The sequence below is a fragment of the Lithobates pipiens genome, unplaced genomic scaffold (assembly GCF_037356315.1).
Source record: "Lithobates pipiens isolate NorthernLeopardFrog02 unplaced genomic scaffold, aLitPip1_a1.2 Scaffold_19, whole genome shotgun sequence".
Lineage (NCBI taxonomy): Eukaryota > Metazoa > Chordata > Amphibia > Anura > Ranidae > Lithobates > Lithobates pipiens.
In genome coordinates this window covers 38,561,195-38,582,790 of record NW_027507764.1, presented here as the reverse complement: position 1 = coordinate 38,582,790, position 21,596 = coordinate 38,561,195, and the positions used below count along the sequence as shown (strand labels likewise).

The 21,596-nt window shown below is 42.2% G+C and overlaps 1 protein-coding gene across 4 annotated transcripts in view; it reads left to right on the top strand.

The window, feature by feature from the left end:
* The window catches only part of ADCYAP1R1 (ADCYAP receptor type I), a 335,354-nt gene that overhangs the window by 297,021 nt on the left and 16,737 nt on the right, over window positions 1–21,596 (top strand). For all 4 annotated transcript variants that reach the window (XM_077490662.1, XM_077490663.1, XM_077490664.1 and 1 more), the window contains 2 exons: window positions 6,893–7,022; window positions 14,527–14,568. In XM_077490662.1, the coding sequence (XP_077346788.1) occupies window positions 6,893–7,022; window positions 14,527–14,568 (172 nt within the window). The remainder of the gene's footprint in view (window positions 1–6,892; window positions 7,023–14,526; window positions 14,569–21,596) is intronic.

The window sequence follows — 21,596 nt, the reverse complement described above, 5'->3', positions numbered from 1 at the left end:
CGATGCATAGTAGTCCATTATGCTTTACCTTTGCAGGGAAAAAAAGAGGAAGTAAACCCATCAGGGTTTACTTCCTCTTTAACTACTTCAGTTTACCCCCCCCCCCCCCTTCCTGACCAGGCAATTTTTTGCGATACTGCGTTACTTTAGCCACTTCAGCCCTGGAAAGATTTGCCCCCTTCCTGACCAGAGCACTTTTTGGTGATTCGGCACTACACCACTTTAACTGACAATTTCGTGGTTGTGCGACGTGGCTCCCAAACAAAATTGGCATCTTATTTTCCCCCCATAAATAGAGCTTTCTTTTGGTGGTATTTGATCACCCCTGCGGTTTTTATTTTTTGCGCTATAAACAAAAAAAAAAGCAGCAATATTGAAAAAAATGCATTATTTTTTACTTTTTGCTATAATAAATACCCCCATAAAAAAAATCATTTTATAGTTATAGCGTCTACAAAATAGGGGATAGTTTTATGGCATTTTTATTAATAATTTTTTTTACCAGCAATGGCGGTTATCAGCGATTTTTTATCATGACTGCGACATTATGGTGGACACATTGGACAATTTTTACACATTTTTGGGACCATTGGCATTTATACAGCAATCAGTGCGATTAAAATTGCATTGATTACTGTAAAAATGTCACTGGCAGTGAAGGGGTTAACCACTATGGGGCGGGGAGGGATTAAGTGTGTCCTAGGGGGCGTGGCTGTGTGGGGGCGTGGCTGTGTGTGACGTGACACTGATCGCTGCTCCCGATGACAGGGAGCAGACGATCAGTGTCATGTCACTAGGCAGAACATGGAGATGCTGTTTACATTGGCATCTCCCCGTTCTTGAGCTCTGTGTCCCCGCGGCGATCGAGACCGTGGGTCCCGTGGGCATGGTCACGGAGCTCGCGGCAGGTGCGCGCGCACAGCGGGAAATTCAAAGTAACGCACGGGTACGTTACTTTGCCCAGCCGTGCCGTTCTGCCAACAAATATTTGCCGACAACGGTCGGCAAGTGGTTAACTGACAATTGTGCGGTTGTGTGACGCTGTACCCCAATAAAATTTAGGTCCTTTTTCTCCACAAATAGAGCTTTCTTTTGGTGGTATTTGATCGCCTCTGAGGGTTTTTATTTTGTGCATTATAAATAAAAAAACACCCGACAGTTTTTGAAAAAAAAAAAATAGTTTTACTTTCTACTATAATAAATAACCAATAAAAAAAATTAAAAAAAAATCTTAATTTATTTTAATTTAATTTTATAATAATTTTAATTTTAAAATAATTGTATTTTCTTTTAATTTAGGCCAATATGTATTCTGCTACATATTTTTGGTAAAAGAAAATCCCAGTAAGCGTATATCGATTGGTTTTCACAAAAGTTATATCATGGTTATGAAATAGAGTTGGTCTGCTTACCTGTTTCCATGTGTTCATCTCTAGAGACCAGCCGACCCTCACCTGACTGCTTTTGTAATCCATCCTCTGGCATGACTCCACCCTAGCTCCTATCAAAGAACTCTATATTAACCTGTGCACTGCAGGCCTACCCCGCTGATCAACCATTGTGTATTCCTTTGTGTGTTAGCTTCCTGTTACCTGCCGTGTGCTCTTCTGTTGTTCCGTTACCGACTTTGGTGTGTCTTTGACTATCCCTGTTTGCCTGTGATCCTGACCCTTTAGCGTGTCCCTGACTATTCCTGTCTGCTTGTGGCCCCAACCTTGGCTTTGTCCCTCACCATCCCTATCCTCCTGTTGCCTACTGTGGGTGTGAGCTGGGGGACCCTGGGGGTCGCGACCTGGAGCCAGTTGCAGCCAAGTCCATCCTCACCACTCGAGGCTCTGGTGAACGCCTGCTGGCTCTTAGACTCCGCGCCCCAAGGAATCTTACGCTCTAACCCCGGTGGGACCTGTCGCCCGTCCGCAGCAGTCAACCGTAGGGTCCACAACCTTGCGGTGCACTCCTGATCCCTACGGTGTGCATCTGTCACCTCGCCTCAAGGTGACTTGACAGTTTGATCAGCCATGGACCCGGCTGACGTGCCGCTTCCTGCAGATGATCCATTGCAGAGCTTAGTTCGCAGACTTGAGACCCAAGAATCGCATCAGACCCAGGTGATGCGATTCCTTCAGGATTTGGCATCCCGTGTTGAACAGGTTCAGGCCTCATTAGGACCCCCGGTTCAACAACCTCAACCGCTTTCTGCCGCTGCATCTATCGCATCAGTCGCAGCCACACATTCATTACAACTACCAGCTCCGGCCCGTTTCTCTGGGGACTCCAAGGCTTGCAGGGGGTTCCTTAGCCAGTGCACAATTCATTTTGAACTTCAGCCCCAAAACTTCATGTCCGATCAGGCAAAAGTCGCATATATCATATCCCTCCTGTCCGGCGAGGCGTTAGCTTGGGCTGCCTTTCTGTGGGAACTGAATGATCCAGTGGTTTCTAGCCTGTCTGATTTCTTGAAACTTTTTCGGAATATCTTCGAGGAACCGGGTCGTGTTGCCTCAGCGGCTAGCGCTCTTTTACGTCTCCATCAAGAGTCTGCGTCTGTGGGACAGTATGCTCTTCAGTTCCGTATCCTCACAGCTGAATTGAGCTGGAATAATGAGGCCCTAGTTGCAACCTTTTTACATGGCCTCTCTGATAGAGTGAAGGATGAATTAGCAGGAAGATCCTTTCCTGCTGATCTGGACAGTGTCATCACCTTGTGTAACCAGATCGATATTCGCTTTCAGGAGAGGGCCTTGGAAAAAAGATGCCAGCAGTCTCCGTTCTTTAGGCAGCCTGAGCTCCCAGTCCCTTCTCTTCGATCCGAGGAGCACCCCCTGCCTGCTGAGGAACCTATGCAGTTGGGCCGGACAAGGTTATCTCCCGAAGAACGCGCTAGGTGCAGAACTCTGGGCCTATGCCTCTATTGTGGGGCCAAAGGTAATTTCCGTGACACTTGTTCTCTTCGTCCGGAAAAACTCTCAGGGCTAATACATCTGGAAGGTGGAGTTTTAGACCCTGAAATATCACCTTCACCTTCTCGTCTTCTCCTTTCTGTGTTGCTTCATGTTGGTGCTTCCTCTCGTTCGGTCTCAGCACTTCTGGATTCCAGAGCCGCTGTCAATTTCATGGATTGGGAAACTGCATCCTCCATGAGACTTACCCTTTTGCTCCTTACAACTCCATTGGTGGTCTTGGCGATTGGTGGCACTGTTCTCCCAGGGGGCCCTATCCGCTTCCAGACTCTTCCTGTTAAGATGTCAGTAGGGACACTCCACCAGGAGTGGATATCCTTCCTTGTCTTACCTAAGGCTTCATTCTCCTATCATATTAGGTCTTCCTTGGTTACGGCTCCATTCTCCACACGTTGACTGGTCTGCTGGACAGATCCTGGCTTGGGGTCCCTCCTGTTCCTCTTCCTGCCTACTCAAGGGTACCTCAAAAGAGAAACTTCCTGTTACCACCATCCCAGTATCTTCTGCTATTCCCGCTGTATATAGCGATCTCTGGGATGCGTCCTGCAATAGTCGGACTGATGCACTCTCTAGGTCATGTGGTACTCTGGATGAGGGGCCCACCTATGAACCTGAGTCGATCATTCACTCCAGTTTGCATAACCATTTACCTTTGCCTGTCCCTAATCTCCCTTGGACGCACAGCCAGGCTAACTTGTCTGCAAGTTCCACAGTTGCTATGCCCTGTGATGCGATTGAGATGGTCGCTACACCTGACAATATTAGTCAGTCGGCCTCTGCACCAGTTATGCCAGTCCAGCCCATGCCCAATGATCTTCCTGCTTCTTGTTCAGGACCTTCTGTGACCTGGCCTCACCCTACTGCTACTATGTCCGTTCAAACCCGTTTAAGAGGCTCAATCCATCCTTTGGATAGAATACCTCATTCTGCCAGGTGGGGTTTTCAATCTTTTTCTCAGGGTTCTCTGCATTCTGTTTGTGTTTCAGCTATCCAGCTTGACTCTTGTGACATGTCACCTTCTAACCAACCTGACCTCAGGGATCCACTGACCTCTGCCCAGTCTGGTAGTCCTGTTATGGATGCCCAGCTCATCTTTAAGGGTCTGGGGGACCCTGCTCAGGCTCCTGATCTTCTCATGCCCTTACCCATTACTAAAAAGCCTTTAGTCCTCAAGTCCTCTCGTCCTCTTCCTACCTCAGTTCCAGTCTCTGAGGATAATCTAAAATACGAGGTTAGTCAAGTTTTGGATTCCCGGATCCGTAAAGGCATTCTTCAGTACCTCGTACATTGTAAAGGGTTTGGCCCTGAGGAGAGGTCTTGGATCACTGCATCTAAGGTCTTTGCTCCTAGTCTGTTGAGGAGGTTCCATCTGGAGTTTCCCTTTAAGCCTGGACCCAGGCGGGGGAGGGGGAGGCCTCGTAAGAGGGAGGGTACTGTCATGGTTATGCAATAGATTTGGTCTGCTTACCTGTTTCCATGTGTTCATCTCTAGAAACCAGCCGACCCTCACCTGACTGCTTTTGTAATCCATCCTCTGGCATGACTCCACCCTAGCTCCTATCAGAGAACTCTATATTAACCTGTGCACTGCAGGCCTACCCCGCTGATCAACCATTGTGTATTCCTTTGTGTGTTAGCTTCCTGTTACCTGCCGTGTGCTCTTCTGTTGTTCCGTTACCGACTTTGGCGTGTCTTTGACTATCCCTGTTTGCCTGTGATCCTGACCTTTTGGCGTGTCCCTGACTATTCCTGTCTGCTTGTGGCCCCGACCTTGGCTTTGTCCCTCACCATCCCTATCCTCCTGTTGCCTACTGTGGGTGTGAGCTGGGGGACCCTGGGGGTCGCGACCTGGAGCCAGTTGCAGTCAAGTCTATCCTCACCACTCAAGGCTCTGGTGAACGCCTGCTGGCTCTTAGACTCCGCGCCCCAGGGAATCTTACGCTCTAACCACGGTGGGACCTGTCTCCCGTCCGCAGCAGTCAGCCATAGGGTCCACAACCTTGCGGTGCACTCCTGATCCCTACGGTGTGCATCTGTCACCTCGCCTCAAGGGGACTTGACAAGTTATAGTGTCTGCAAACTATAGATTTTTAAAAAAAAAATTTTACTAGTAATGGTGGCAATCAGCGACTTATATTGGGACTTGTGGCGGTTAATCGGACACTAACTGACACTTTTTGGGGACCAGTGAAACTAATACAGTGATCAGTGCTAAAAATATACACTGTCACTGTACTAATGACACTGGCTGGGAAGGTATTAACATCAGGGGCGATCAAAAGGGTTAACTGTGTGCCTAGCCTGTGTTTACTCACTGTGGGGGGGGTGCTTTTACTATGGAAAGGCAAAGATCCGTGTTCCTGCTTTGCAAGAACACGGGATCAATGCCTTCCCTCCTCATAGAACGTCAATCTGCCAAGTTTACACCGTTCTGAGGGTGTATTGAACTGTGCAATCAGCGGGTGCTGGAGGCACGTGTATGTGCCCCAGACCTGGAAGTGTCAGATCACATACTAGGTACGTGACCTGGCACAGAGCGGTCACCCTGCTGCAGTATATCTGCGGTGGGTGGTCGGGAAGCTGTTAAGCTTTGACAAAATACCTGGAAGCTGATTGGTGGTTTCTATGCAGAGCAGCACCAGATTTTGCACTCCCCAGTTTTAGTAAATCAACCCCTAGGATCCTTATTTTTGAAAAAAGTTTTTCGTTATTTTTAGCAGAGTCCACTACAATGAGAAAATTACAGTCATATAAAAACTGAGTATTTTTATGCATTTTATGGATTTTTTTATGTTTTTTTTAGACATGTACACTTTCAAAAAATGTGTTCGTTTTCATTTCATTCGTTTTTAATTTTTTTTGGGAAATTCAAAAATCCTGAAATTTGAAAATTCAAAAATGAGAAAATTTGAAAATCCAAATTTTTAAATTTCCATATTTTCAAATTCTTAGATTTTCCAATTTTCTCATTTTCGAATTCCAAATTTTCAAAATCTGAAAATTTTAAAATCCAAAAATTCAAAAGAATGAACATTCTAAAATTCAAAATAATAACTAACTACCTAATAATTCCTTTCAAATTTGGCTTTTAGTGAACGTAACAAATACAAATTTATCTGAAGTTACGAATTATCTGAAATCACGAATGCCGCATCTAAACGAATGGAACGGAACAAATTAACAATAAATAATAATAATAAAACATTTTTATTATTGTTATTTATTATTATTATTATTATTATTATTATTAATTCATTGCTTTCAATTTGTTTAGATAGAGCATTTGTTATTTTAGATAATATGTAACTGTGGATAAATTTGTATTTGTTACGTTCACTAAAATCCAAATTTGAAAAGAAATTCCAATACCTATAATTTAATTGTTAGTAATAGTTAAGTTATTATTAGTTAGTTATTATTTCAGAATTTTCGAATCTTTCGGATTTTCGTTTTTTATTTTTGGATTTTCCGTCCTAAGTAAGAATTTTCGGTCCAAAAATAAGAATGAAAATCTGAAAAATCAATTCAGATTTTCATTCTTATTTTTGAATTTTCCAATTTCCTTATTTTCGGATTCCAGAATTTCCAAAAAATCTAATTTCTGACTTTTTGGATTCCTGAATTCCCGGATTTTAGAAAATTCGGATATTTCTGAATTAATTAATTTGTCGAAATTCGTTAAAAAAATTAATTTGGAATGAAACAAATTGCACACGTCTATTTTTTTAAACATCTTGATATGGGTTTACAATTGGTAGTAAGTGTACACAGAGAAGTTGGAGAACTCAAATTTCAGTCTAGAAGAGCAACTTCGTTGTTCATGACTACTTTTTCTACTTTGGGAGAAGCATATCTTGCTGTCTTCCTCTCATAGTCCAGCATTGGCTATATCAGTATTTTGCAGTAACATTTTGCTTTCTTTCCTCTACCAGGAGGTTGGCTCGGTCTACTTTACTGCTGATCCCCCTTTTCGGAATACACTACACCGTCTTTGCCTTTTCTCCAGAGAATGTCAGCAAGAGGGAAAGGCTGGTCTTTGAGTTGGGGCTGGGATCATTTCAGGTACTTCAAGTAATTATAAAGGTTGCAATAAAAAAAAATGTAAATAACAAATATGTTATACTTACCTGCTCTATGTAATGGTTTTGAACAGAACAGCCCTGATTCTCCTTTTGGTTCCCCCGCCAGTAGTCCTGGCTCCTCCCCCGTGCTGGGTGCCCGCAATAGCAAGCCTCTTGCTATGGGGGTACTCGAGCAGGTATTGAGACGTGGTCCTGTGAATGGACATTGTCATTCACGTACAGAGCCAGAGCTACTGTGTGAGCCAGTGAGGAGAGAGAAATCGAGGAGCCGCTGCTCTCATGCACATCACTGGATCGAGATGGAGCACAGCTAAGTATAAGGGTGGGCTGAGGGGGGAGCAGTACCCAGAACGTTTTTTTACCTTTTTTTACCTTAATTCTAGAGATATTCTTAAGCTCTACAACAAGCTTTTAGCCTTCCGACTCCGACTCATGACACTCATGAGACTCATGACACTCATGCCCATGCTCCGACCCCCCACCCCAAAGCACCTTGTCCCCTTGTGCATGTCTCCCAGGGGAGTACCCAGGCCCCCATATCCTTTTCATGGCCAATAACCTGCACATAAGCCTTCAAAATGGGGAATTTTGATTTCTCTTGTTTGGCTCCCATAGGCTACAAAGGAGTTTGAGGTTTGGAGCGGAAGGTTATTTACCTTAATGCTAGAGATGGGCCAAACAACCCCCCCTGTTCAGTTCACAGCAGAACTCCCAAACGACCCCCCTGTTTTGGAGTTCTGCTGTGAACCAAACAGGGGGGGTCGTTTGGCCCATCTCTAGCATTAAGGTAAAAAACCTTTGGCTCCAAACTGCTTTGTAGTCTATGGAAGCCGAACATGGGAAATTTAAATTCCCCATTTTGAAGGCTTATATGCAAGTAATTGGCCATAAAAAGGGTATGAGGGCCCGGGTACTGCCCTGGGAGACATCCACCAACGCAAAAATGTTTTTTAAATAAAAATGAAAAATTGCTTTAAATATCGTGCCCGGGGGGTCCCTATAATGTGGTGCATCTGTAGCATGTATAGAACCTTCTCAGTAAAAATGTCAAATCACATTTAAATTGACTTGGGGTTGCAATTCTCGGCACCCAGCTATTTAAAATAAATAAATAAATAAATGGACCCCCCCCCCCGGTCCAGCCGGCCAGGATTGTGGGGAAGAGGTTCTTGTCCCCACTAACATGGCGACAAGGTGCTTTGGGGTGGGAGGGCGGAGCATGGGCATGAATGTCATGAGTCGGAAGGCTAAAAGCTTGGTGTAGAACTTAAGATCTGTATTAAGGAGAGAAATAGGGCGGTAATGTGTGAGATCATGGGATGGTTTTCCAGGTTTATGAATGGTAACTATGGTTGCTTCAACCGATTTGGGGGGAATTTCTCCAGAAGATATCACGCTATTGAAGGTTTTGCAAAGGTGGGGTACTATTTGGTCTATGTAGGTTTTGTAATATTCGTTGACAAAGCCATCGGGACCTGGTGCTTTGTGGGATGGCAGTTCTTTAATGGCCTTAATGATTTCCTGGTAAGTGAATGGTTGTGAGAGAGTTTATAATTGTGTTGCAGAAAGTGTGGGGAGTTGAATAGGAGTGAGAAAGTCATTTATATGTTGGGGAGAGGGTTGAGAGGGAGAGAGTCGTAAATTGTATAGTTTTGAATAAAATGAGCTAAAACAGTCTGCAATATCTTTGGGATTTATAAGTTTGCGACCTTTCCCATCCAAATGGTAAGGGGTTTTAGACTGAGCGGCTCTACGCTTGTATTGTTGGGCTAAGGTTTTTCCTGTCTTGTTACCTTGAGAGTACCGGGTTAACAGAAGGCGGCGGAGATAGAAATCATGTCCTCTCTGCAGATAGGAGCTGAGCTGATCTCGGAGTGTCTGAAGTTCGGTAATGGTGGTTTGTGTCAGGCTTTGTTTATTTAGGGACTCAAGAGTACTGATGCGTTCGAGGAAAGTGTTGATGGTAAGGGTAGCTTTTTTTTTTTCCTGGGCACCCAATTTGAGAAAAAGTCCCGGTGATGACAGCCTTGTAGGCATTCCAGAGAATCGCTAGACCAGAGACAGAGCCAGCATTAGAAGAGAAAAAGGCAGAAATCTCAGATCTCACCTGTTCCCGGGAATCCAATCTGCTGATTAGTGAGGCATTCAGGTGCCACAGAGTGTGACGGGGTGTGTTGTGGGGTAGAGCTATGGATATAGAGATAGAGGCATGGTCAGACCACGTGATGGTGCCAATTGTGGAGGCAGATCTTTTTTGCAAAAGGACCTTGGAGGTCAGGAACAGGTCTATCCTTGAGTAGGTTTTCTGGGTGTGTGAGAAAAAAGAGTAGTCTCTTTCAGTGCCGTGATGACATCTCCAGGGGTCTTAGAGAGCCTCAAGGAACATTAGAGAAGAGAGGGCAGTAGATCTTCTGCGTTTAGTACCAGAGGAATCGATCTGGGGGTCTATAACCTTGTTGAAATTCCCACATATGATGATTTGAACTCTAGGGTTGTGTTGCAATTTTTGTAAGATGGACTTGTAAAACTATTTCTGATGGGTGTTGGGGGCATATATATTCACAATTATGAGAGGGTAATTATTGAATGAGGCTGATAGTATTATGTATCTGCCTGCAGTATCTTGTTCTACTTGGGTTAGGACAAAAGATATCGAAGAGCACTCCGCAATCATTACCTCTTCTTCTTTTTTTTAGCACAGGCCTGCAAAGAATGTGGGTATTGTTTGTGAGAACGTTGGAGCAATTTGGTTTCATAGAAGTGTCTCCTGGATACAGAGTATAACAGCTTTTTGTGGGAAATGGCTTCCCGCCATAGTAGCAATTGTTTAAAAGGGCTATTGAGGCCTTTATCATTTAATGAAACAATTTTGAGGGACTTGGGGGGGGGGGGGGGGGACAGGAACGAAAAATATGTATAGATGCCATAATGGTACTAAAGAGGGAGTAACCCTGAAGGGGCTAATGACGGTGAGAAGGGTAGAAGGTATTCAAATACTCTCATAGTATACAATGCATATACAATACAAAAACAATTAAGGTTAGGAACTCCAAGTTACAGATATCTCTGTAGAACTGTAATGCTTAGCAATATGGAAAACCATATGAACTCTGGTAAGGAAGTATCCCAGTAAGATAGGGAGAATATGATTAGCAAGGTGTGCTTAACAACACCAGTGGAGCGTAAGGGTGGTACTAACATGTGGTTACTCTTCCACTGCTGAGTAAATGCAAAAGGTATCCAGCCTGGGGTGAGTATCTCCATTGCTGAGGGCACACGTGTCAGGAACTAGTTAAGAGTTAAGGTGGAACCTGCGATTTCCATGGGTTGGAGACCTTGGGGGGAGGTTTCGTCTTCGGAGTAGTAGGTGGCATGTGTGAGATGAAGCCCCAATTGTGAAGCTGCTTGAGCCCATCGTTCGGGTGGTCAGTATAGGTACTTGTTGGTTCTGGTAGGTCACCAGTAATTTGGTTGGAAATCCAGATCTGTAGGTAAATTTATGCTCATTTAGAATTGCTGTAGCTGGAGCAAAGGCTTTACACGCCTGTGAGGTGGCTGCTGAGATGTCATTATACAATGAGATTTTGGTAAAGGGCTCTGAAAGGAATCGCATGTTTCTCGCTACACGCATAATATTTTCTTTGGTGTGAAAAAAATGCACTCAAGCCAAAATGTCCCTGGGAGTAGAGGCTGGCAGATGCTGCGACTTCTGGATTCTGTGAGCCCGGTCAATAAGCATATCATGAGCCGTGAGGGAAGGGATCAATTTGTGGAAGATTTGATGTAAATAAGAGACAATTTCAGAGGGGGAAGGGATTCAGGTAGCCCCCCTAATTTTAATGTTGTTCCACCTAGAGCGGTCCTCTGGGTCAGCATTTTTCAGGCATTTCATGTGAATGGTTGCAGCTTGCTCATCCTGGATATTTACTATGCCATTATGGGCTTTAGTGGCAGCGTAAAGGTGCTGTTCAATTTTTTATTACCAGCAATACATGTGTCATGGTTATGCAATAGAGTTTGTCTGCTTACCTGTTTCCATGTGTTCATCTCTAGAGACCAGCCGACCCTCACCTGACTGCTTTTGTAATCCATTCTCTGGCATGACTCCACCCTAGCTCCTATCAGAGAACTCTATATTAACCTGTGCACTGCAGGCCAACCCTGATGATCAACCATTGTGTATTCCTTTGCGTGTTTAGCTTCCTGTTACCTGCCGTGTGCTCTTCTGTTGTTCCGTTACCGACTTTGGCGTGTCCTTGACTATCCCTGTTTGCCTGTGATCCTGACCTATTGGCGTGTCCCTGACCATTCCTGTCTGCTTGTGGCCCCGACCTTGGCTTTATCCCTCACTATCCCTATCCTCCTGTTGCCTACTGTGGGTGCGAGCTGGGGGACCCTGGAGGTCGTGACCTGGAGCCAGTTACAGCCAGGTCCATCCTCACCACTGGAGGCTCTGGTGAACACCTGCTGGCTCTTAGGCCGCGTACACACGCGCGGACTGTTCGCCCAACCTTGTCCGCTGAACAGTGTTTGGGCGGACAGTCCGCTCGTGTGTGGGGCTTCAGCGGACAGTTTCAGCGGACAGTTGGCCGAACAAGGTCTTACGGAAATTCCGAAAAACTGTCCGCTGAAACAAGGTTTCAGCGGACTGTTCGCTCGTGTGTAGGCTTGTTCGGCCAACTAAGTCTCGCGCATGCTCAGAAAGGATTTCCACGTCGGAAGGTTGCATTGCAGTGTATAGGACGTCGTATTTTTCGTCCCGTCGTACGTGCCGTTCACGTCATCGCGCACGGTTTCAGCAAACTGTTCGTCCGTCGTGTGTGGCCATGTCCGTCCATGCTAAGTTTGAGCGGACTGTTCGCTCAAACTGTTGGACGGACAAAGTTGGGCCAACAGTCCGCGCGTGTGTACGTGGCCTTAGACTCCGCGCCCCAGGGAATCTTACGCTCTAACCTCGGTGGGATCTGTCTCCCATCCGCAGCAGTCAGCCTTAGGGTCCACAACCTTGCGGTGCACTCCTGATCCCTACGGTGTGCATCTGTCACCTCGCCTCAAGGTGACCTGACAACATGTTTTTTCTTTCAGCTGTCAGGGATTCAGGTACCCCCCCCCCCCCCAATTTTAATGTTGTTCCACCTAGAGCGGTCCTCTAGGTCTGCAATTTTCAAGCATATCTTGTGAATGGTTGCGGCTTGCTCATCCTGGATATCCACTATGCCATTATGGGCTTTAGTGGCAGCGTAAAGGTGCTGTTCAATTTTTTATTGCCAGCAATACATGTTTTTTTCTTTCAGCTGTCAGCGGGGAATCCTGCTGACAGCTGATGACTCATTTTTTGTTAAACATATTGACGGTGCGCTCGGTGGGCGAGCATCCTGCCGAACGCACAGAAAATGTGCATGTTTGGCGAACACATGAACAGGCGATGTTCGGGCCGAACTTTTGCTCGGCCCCCAAACAGGTCACCCAACACTACTTAATGCATAAAGGTAAAAAACCTGTTGCCTTTAGAGCAACTTTGATCTCGCAACATAAACAGACAGGCCCTCATTTATGATGTCTTGATAAGAACTCCAGTCAGTTTTAAGTCAGAAATATAAAAGTTTAACAAAAGTTAAGAATATCAACAGACACACACCTCAAAAATCCCATAAAAATGTTATTTGGCTGTTTTGGAATCTAGATGGGATGTGGTGTATAAACAAGTAAGCTGGGGATACTTAACCACTTCCGGACCACCGCACGCCGATATATATGTCCTCACTTTGAGGATGGACATCGTTGTTATGGCAGCAGCTAACTGCCATAACCCTGGTATCCCCGTGTTTGGCTGGCGGTCCGGTACAAGATAAAAGTGGTCTCTGCGGCGGATTCCCGGCAAGATCACTTTTATTGGCCCTTCCGCCACTATCCGATGCCCTCCGCCGCTTACCAGAGCCGTCGGCAGCAGTGGAGGCAATCGGATCCTTCCCGGGGCTGTCCATGGAGACGAGGGAGGAGAAGATGGCCCCCCACCCGTCTCCATGACACTGCAGGGCGGAAGCGACGTCAAAACGTCACTTCCGCCCATAGCTCTTAAAGGGCCAATTTTTTTTTCATATTTTTAAATGACATTTTTTTTTTATTGCATTTTAGTGTAAATATGTGATGTCTTTTTGACCCCAGATCTCATATTTAAGAGGCCCTGTCATGCTTTTTTTCCTCTTACAAGGGATGTTTACATTCTTTGTAATAGGAATAAAAGTGACACAATTTTTTTTTAAAACAGTGTAAAATGAAAAAATAAAAGGTAAAATAAATAAGAAAAACATTTTTTTTTTTTTAAACGTGCCCTGTCCCGCTGAGCTCGCATGCAGAAGCGAACGCATACGTGTGTAGCGTCCGCTTATGAAAACGGTGTTCACATGTGAGGTATCGCCGCGATCGGTAGAGCGAGAGCAATAATTCTAGCCCTCCTCTGTAATGCAAAACATGCAACCTGTAGAATATTTTAAACGTCGCCTATGGAGATTTTTAAGGGTAAAAGTTTGTCGCCAATCCACAAGCGGGCACAATTTTGAAGTGAGACACGTTGAGTATCAGTTTACTTAGTGTAACATTATCTTTCACAATATAAAAAAAAATGGGTTAACTTTACTGCTGTCTTATTTTTTTAATTAAAAAAAGTGTATTTTTTTAAAAAAAGTGCGTAAGACCGCTGCGCAAATACAGTGTGACAGAAAGTATTGCAACGACCGCTATTTTATTCTCTAGGGTGTTCGAAAAAAATGTATAATGTTTGGGGGTTCAAAGCTATTTTCTAGCAAAAAAAGCGTGTTTTAACTTGTAAACAACACATCTAAAAAAAAAAGAGACCTGGTCCTTTAGTGGTTAAAAATAATTTAAAGCTACAATTGTCATTTGTCTATGTAAAAAAAAAAAAAAAATCAATACAATGATACATTGAAATTAAAATAAATACCCCAAATGAAAAAAAAAAAATAGATTTGCTGTTAGCCCAAGCATGGCCAAGCCAATGGAAAGATAGGGCAGGTTCCTGCCTTGGGCGCAGTGAAATAGCGGGGAATAAATCATCACTGAATCTGTTTCTGTTGTTGTAATTGTGACTTTTGGAAGTCCTCATTTTTTTTTCAAAATTTGAAATCCTTTTATTTTCTTTTTATTTATTTTTGGCACAAGAACGGGTGCAGGATAGGTGAAAGAATTATCCATAACACAGGAGGAGCCATTTAACGTCTATTGCACCCTTAAAAGAAATCAGAAGCCATCTTTTTTTATGTTGCCTTCCCCATGGGCCCTAATGCGTTTATTCAAAATGCCAACATTTTGCAGAAATCTCACAATTTTTTGCTGAAATTTCAGGGAAATAAAAACTCTCAATTTCACTCATCTCTATTTATTCAAACTAATAAGAATAATTATGTTATAAAAACAGGGAAATGTAAAAACGCATTAAAATTATTTTTTTTTATCTCTGTTTCAAGGGTTTTGTTGTTGCAATCCTCTACTGTTTCCTGAATGGCGAGGTAAGATAAAGTTTACTGCAGTTTTCTCATTCAAAGCTAAAATCGCATTACCACAAATTCATGTTTATATTTATATGAATTATATTTCTTTTTTTTTTTTTCTTTTTTTTTTTTACTGTTACAAATATGTTTATTGTATCACAAGGCCAACTTTGAAGTAAATTATAGTGTTTTTTTGCCCAGTTTTGTTTAATTTAGAATTATTATTTTTTTTTTTGTAAGAAATTAAAATATTTGTTTAACAAATAAAAATTTAGTAGAGGGTGCCCCTGTGACATGAGATTTACACCATCGATCTTCTATCTAAGTTATAAAGTTATGTGTTAAAGGACCCAGGCGCTACCTATAATAGATGAAGAGAATTTTATAGATATATATATATCCTAGAAGACTGGGAAGCTCCAAATAAATATTTTAACAGAGAAGTCACTAGTGCCCCTAGCAACCACTGGTAGTAGAAGAAAAAAAGGGGATAAGCAGGACAAAATACAGGCAAACCGTATAATTATAGGCTAAAGGTAAGTAGTTGTCAAAAGGTAAGTAGTTGTCAAAAGGTACCACTTAGCAGCATTAATCCGATACTAACTAGTAGTCGACTATAGCCCACTAGAGTACACTAGGTCAGCCACATAGAAATTCTACAATACAGTGCAGGAAAAAATTCCTGGATAGTGGTACAAGCAAAGTGTCTACAATGCTAACTATAGTGCACTAGAAAGGATTCAGGTGCAGCCGAGATTTAAATGTGTGCAAAAGTGCCGTAAAATCGTGGGAAGTACATATATATATATATATATATCACTATATCTCACCAATATTAGCATATACACAATATGAGCAAGCTAATATGCATGTGCAAAACCACAAACCAAAAAAATGGTATAAGTAAAAAAATAAATAAAAAATGATAAATATATAATGGTTGAAAGTGCAAATATACAAAAGGTGCAAAAGTACAAAAAAAAACAGGAAATGTGAAAAAAAGTGCAAAACAACATTAACCACTTGAGACCCGCGCTATAGCCGAATGAAGGCTACAGCGCGGATCTCCTTTGCCGGGACTACGTCTGTTGACGTCGTCCCGTGCACGAGCGGCCTGCGCTCTATGAGACTCGCCTGATCACCTATCTGAGGAAGGGGTCGATCCCGACCCCTTATCACGTGATCAGCTGTCAGCCAATGACAGCTGATCATGTGATACACCGGAGCCGGTAATCGGCTATTATTCCTCCTCGACAGCGCGAGGAGAAAAAAAAAGAGCCGATCACCTGCGGCCGTGATCGGGACATCAGTCCCGATCACGGCCAGCCCTGCCAGTGCCCACCTGCCCCCTGCCAGTGCCACATCAATAAAAAATGTGTCCCCTCCTGTCAGTGCCACCCAGCAGTGCCCACAGTGCCACCCAGCAGTGCCCACAATCTGCCTCAACAAAGGTGCTGCACCCCAGTGCCACATATCTGTGCCCATCAGTGTCATCTACCAGTGCCCAGCAGTGCCGCCCATCAGTGCCCAGCAGTGCCACCTATCAGAGCCACCTATCAGTGCCACCTATCAGTGCCCATCAGTCCCATCTATCAGTGGTACCCATCAGTGCCCCTTAGTGCCACCCATCCATGCCACCCATCTGTGCCATCTTATCTGTGCCCATCTTTGCCAATCAGTGCCGCCTTATCTGTGCCCATCGGTGCCGCCTTAACTATGCCTATCAGTGCCCACCAGTGCAGCCTATCAGTGCCCACCAAAGCAGCCTATCAGTGCCCACCAATGCAGCCTATCAGTGCCCACCAGTGCAGCCTATCAGTGCCGCCTCATCAGCGCACTTCAATGAAGGAGAAAAATGACCTGTTTGCAAAATTTTATAACAAACTATTAAACATGATTTTTTATTTTATTTTTTGCATCTTTTTTTGTTTGTTTAGCAAAAAATAAAACTCCCAGCTGTAATTAAATACCACCAAAAGAAAGCTCTATTTGTGGGAAAAAAAATGATAAAAATTTCATTTGGGTACAGTGTTGTATGCCCGCGCAATTGTCATTCAAACTGCATCAGCGCTGAAAGCTGAAAATTGGTCTGGGCAGGAGGGGGGGTTTAAGTGCCCAGTAAGCAAGTGGTTAATCTCTAGATCCACAGATAATCACAGAGAAAGAGAATATAAAAAAATAGTACCAAAATACCAATACATGTGCTATGACTTAATGTAAACGTCCATAAAAATTTATGAATTAAACGTCCTTAGGAAATAATAATAAGTGAAGTCCACATCAGTTGATATAGCAGGGTAGTAGTGTATACTCTAAATCTTCAGACGGGTATATTTTAGAGTGACTGGTGCTCAGATATATAATTCAGGTGACTTCCGTGCTCACCCCCTGAGCTCCCCACTCACCGGATTTCCTATGCTCACAAAGGGCAAGCAAGCCTGTATGTCTCAAGGTGCAGGAACTGGTTAGTCCAAAGGGAAATATCCAGAGGGGAACATCCACCCTTTTCTCCTTCCTCGGTGCACAAAGAAGTTCCAATGGCCTGGGGGTTATAGGTCAGTATATCCTCAGAGAGATAGAAAAGGTCTCATAGTGTAGTAATTTCCAGGTCGCAAAAACTGAGTTAAAAAATATAAACTTTATTAGTTAGCAGACCAGAAAGTCAGAAAAAAAAATTCTGAAATTATTCCAAAAACATAAACCCACATGGGGAGTAATACTGTATATATCATAAAAATGTATCACAGATACAGTCCCGGGGTGATATTACAACACAGAGGGTTTATAATAAAAAATATATTTGAAAAAATGTACACACAAAATAAAAAAAAAAAAAAAAAAAAAAATATATATATATATAGAGAGAGAGAGAGAGAGAGAGAGAGAGAGAGAGAGAGAGAGAGAGAGAGAGAGAGAGGATAAAAAATAAAAAATAAAAAATGGGGATAAGGTAAAAAATTTGCACACCCCCTCAGGGTAAGCGAATGCAAAAACGGGAGTCCTTGATGAGGCTTACCCAACCGCAGGGGTCACAGTGAAAAAGTCCCAGAAAGTGACACCCTAGGGGAGGGTCACCCACACCGTTATCGCTCCAGGGGGTTAGTAGTGTTCCTTAGCGGTCTGGAAGTACGATACGCAAGCTGGGGAACGAGCGGAGGAACGAACAAGGAACTAGCGTGCGTTCCAACCTGCGTTCCACAAAGCTCGCCAGACTGGAAGTGACGTGGTGTGCGTGGCTACGTCGTTACGCGTTTCGTCATAGGACGTCTTCTTCTATCTAAACTGAGAGCACAGTAGAGACCGATTGCCTTCAGACTTTCTATTTCTGATTCAAACCCCATACAATCCCATTTGAACAAAGCAGGTAGTGATGTGCTGAACATACCCGGGTTTGGTGAACATTACTAAAATTTGGGGGCTAAATATAAACTCCCTTGAAATAAATGGTAGCCAAATAAAAAAAATAAAAATGGGGGACTGAGCAATGTCCTGGGAAACATGAAGCAAAGTAAAGAGACATTTTTAAAATGTGATTTTAGCGGAAAGCAGTTATTTTAGTAATGTTTAAAATGAAACATTAGACATGTGTAAAATGGAAAAATGAGTTTCATTTCATTTCGATTCGTTATTTGAATAATTTATTTTAGTTAAAATCGTTAAATTTGTTTTCAGGCTTTGTTTAGTTTTGTATATTCACTTTCGAATTCGATGAAAAATTTCCAAGTTTGGTCAAATTTAATTCAATTTGACCAAATTCGGAAGATATGAATCAAATTTGAATTTATTCTATTTGAATTTCGGAAAGACAGTCATATTCTTTTTTATTTTATTCTATTTTTTATATTCTAGTCTTTTTTTTCTATTATATTTGTGTCTATTCTGTTTTCTGTTCTATTCTGATCTATTCTTTTTCTAATTTATTCTATTCCAATTTTGGAGGACGGTTATATTCTATTCAAATCTATTCTATTGGAATTATAATTTATTCCATTTGAAATTTGAATTTCGGAAGACAGTTATATTATTATTTTTTTTATTCAATTTTTTTATATTCTATTCTTTTTTTTCTATTATATTTGTGTCTATTCTGTTGTTTTCTATTCTGTTGTTTTCTATTCTATTCTGTTTTCTATTCTATTCTGATCTATTCTTTTTCTAATTTATTCTTTTCAAATTTTGGAGGACGGTTATATTCTATCCGAATCTATGCTATTGGAATTCTAATTTATTCCATTTGAATTTCGGAAGACAGTTATGTTCTATTTTATCCTATTCTTTTCTATTCTATGCGAATCTTATTAATTCTGTTCGAATTCAAATGTATTCCATTTGAAATTTCAGAAAACAGTTACCGGTATATTCTATTTTATTTTAGTCTATTATTTTTTTCTATTCTATTTTATTCTAATGTTATGTTATATTCTATTCTGTTTTACTCTATTATTTTCTATTCTATTCCTTTATTCTCTATTCTATTTTATTCTATACACGTTTTTGAATTAAATTCTATTTTCAAATTTAAATGTTATATTCTATTTTATTGTATTCATGTTATTCTAGTCTAATGTTTTTTTATTATATTCTTTTCTATTCTATTTTATTCTAATATTTTAAGTTATCGTTTATTCTGTTTTACTCCATTCTTTTCTATTCTATTCTTGTCTATTCTATTATTTTCTATTCTATTCCTTTATTCTCTGTTCTATTTTATTTTATTAATTTTTTTCACAATCAAAGGTTTTATTGAGAGTATAGTCAGGTTTACAATTAACATAGGATTATAAATGTCGTCAACAGTGGTATGTATACACACATTAATACAGTTAGGTAGCATTTGTGTTGTAACCAAGTATCTCAATTAGAACAAAAGATAAAGCAAGATCCAATAGCTAAAGTGGAAACTAAAGATACCACTGGATAAATCATGTATTAGAGGGAGGGTGAAAGAGGGTACAAGGTAAAGGGGGATGGAAGTCAAGGGGGGGGGGAGGGGTACCATCGCACTGGGATTCGATTCCTTAAGTTAAGTGTGTATCTAATAGAGGCATATATAGCTCAATCATTCTGTTTCTCCTTTCTATTTCCTTTTCCTCTGAGAATATTGGGGAAGGGTAGTTCAGCCCATAAGTAATTGGTAATCTGAAGAGAGGGAAAAAGCCAGCCAAGGTTGCCAAGTTTTGTTAAAGGAAGTGCTATTCTCTTTTTTCATTGCCACTATTTCCTCCATTTTAAAAATATATTGCACTCTATTTAACCAGTCCCTAACTCCTGGGACTCTGGGGGCTTTCCAATAGATGGGTATGAGTGTTTTAGCAGCAACGAGTAGGTGTCGAGAGAGTGATTTTTTGTAGCGACTTAAGGTAATTGGGACTAGATTAATCAGGCACGCGGCTGCGTCTAGCTCGAGATTAGTTTCCGTTATATGTTTTATCCAGGTCCTAATTTCGTCCCAGTAGGTGCGGATGAGAGGGCATTCCCACCAGATATGTATAAAGGAGCCTACACAAGTTTTACATCTCCAGCATTTATCCGAGGTGGGATGAGACCATCCCCCGGTCTTTTGCGGTGTCAAATACCACTGGGTGAGGACCTTATAGGAAATCTCTTGGTATTTGGAGCTTAATGAGCATTTGTGTGTCAGAATACACACCTTTTCCCATTGCTTTTCAGAAATTTTCAGTTTAAGGTCATGTTCCCACTTCTTCTTGTGTTTATTATTATCCACGTGTGGCGTACACATTAGCCATGAGTATGCAAGGGACGTGGTGTGCGCTACCGGTGATCTTTTTAAGCATATAGATTCCAGCTGCATCAATGGGAGGCTAAATTTAGATTTGTGCTTACTGTTCACCACAAAGTCCCGTAATTGCATGTAAAACCACAGGCCAGGAAATGTCTCGCCCACCTCGGAGCTAAGTGCGTCAAACGTTTTGATTTTCGAGTTTGCTATACAGTGGTGAATGAGGAGGTCATGTGGTAGTTTATGGTGCATACCCGGTGGGAAAGCAGGATTATTGGTGAGTGGTGTCAGCGGGCCCGGGACGGATGCGATCTTGTAAAGACTCGCTATTTTGTGCCAAATATTGATTGTGTTTTCAATCAGTGGGTGTCCTATCTGTTTATCTTTTTTGGAGTGTATAGACCATGGATAGTAAAGTGTTTTATGTAGGGTTAGATTGCTTTCTAATTGGACCCAGTCTTTGTTTGGGCCATGGCAGTGCCAGTCTATGAGTCTGGTGATGTGTGTAGCCTGAAAATATTTTTTGAAGTCAGGAAGACCCATGCCTCCCTCACTTTTGGGAAGCGTTAGTAGATTGAAATTGATTCTGGGTCTTCTATCTGCCCAGAGGAAGCCTCTCTGTGCTTTAAGGAGAGTGCTAAAAAAGGTTTCCGGAATTTTTATGGGTAGAGCATTAAATAGGTACAATAGTCTAGGCAGTATCGTCATCTTCAAGATGGACGCCCTGCCAAACCATGAGAATTTCTTTGGTTTCCACCTCAGCAGGTCTTTAGTTATTGTGGATAATAAAGGTTTAAAGTTGTAGTTGTACAAAGTGTCAAGGTTGTTAGTTAAGTTTATTCCCAGGTATTTGAGTGTGGTCTGTTCCCATTTATAAGGGTAGTTGTCTTTCAGTCTCTTAAATTGGTCAGGTGGTAGGGTAAGGTTGAGTGCTTCAGATTTTGACTGATTCACTTTAAAATTGGAAATGAACCCAAAGGTTTGAAACACTTTTTGAAGATTTGGTAAAGATATATGTGGGTTGGTGATGAAGAGTAAAAGGTCATCCGCATATGCGGCTATTTTGTATTCTCTATGGTTTACTACGAAGCCCTGAATATCTCTGTGTAGGTTGATTGTTCTTATTAGGGGTTCTAAGGTGATAATAAAGAGAAGTGGTGATAGAGGGCATCCTTGGCGTGTTCCATTGTGAATCGAGATGGGGTCTGAGAGTATGTTATTTACTTTAATTTGGGCCTGGGGATTTCGATAGAGGGCTGAGATCCATGATAGCATGTTCTCTTTTAATCCAATATGGGCACAAGTG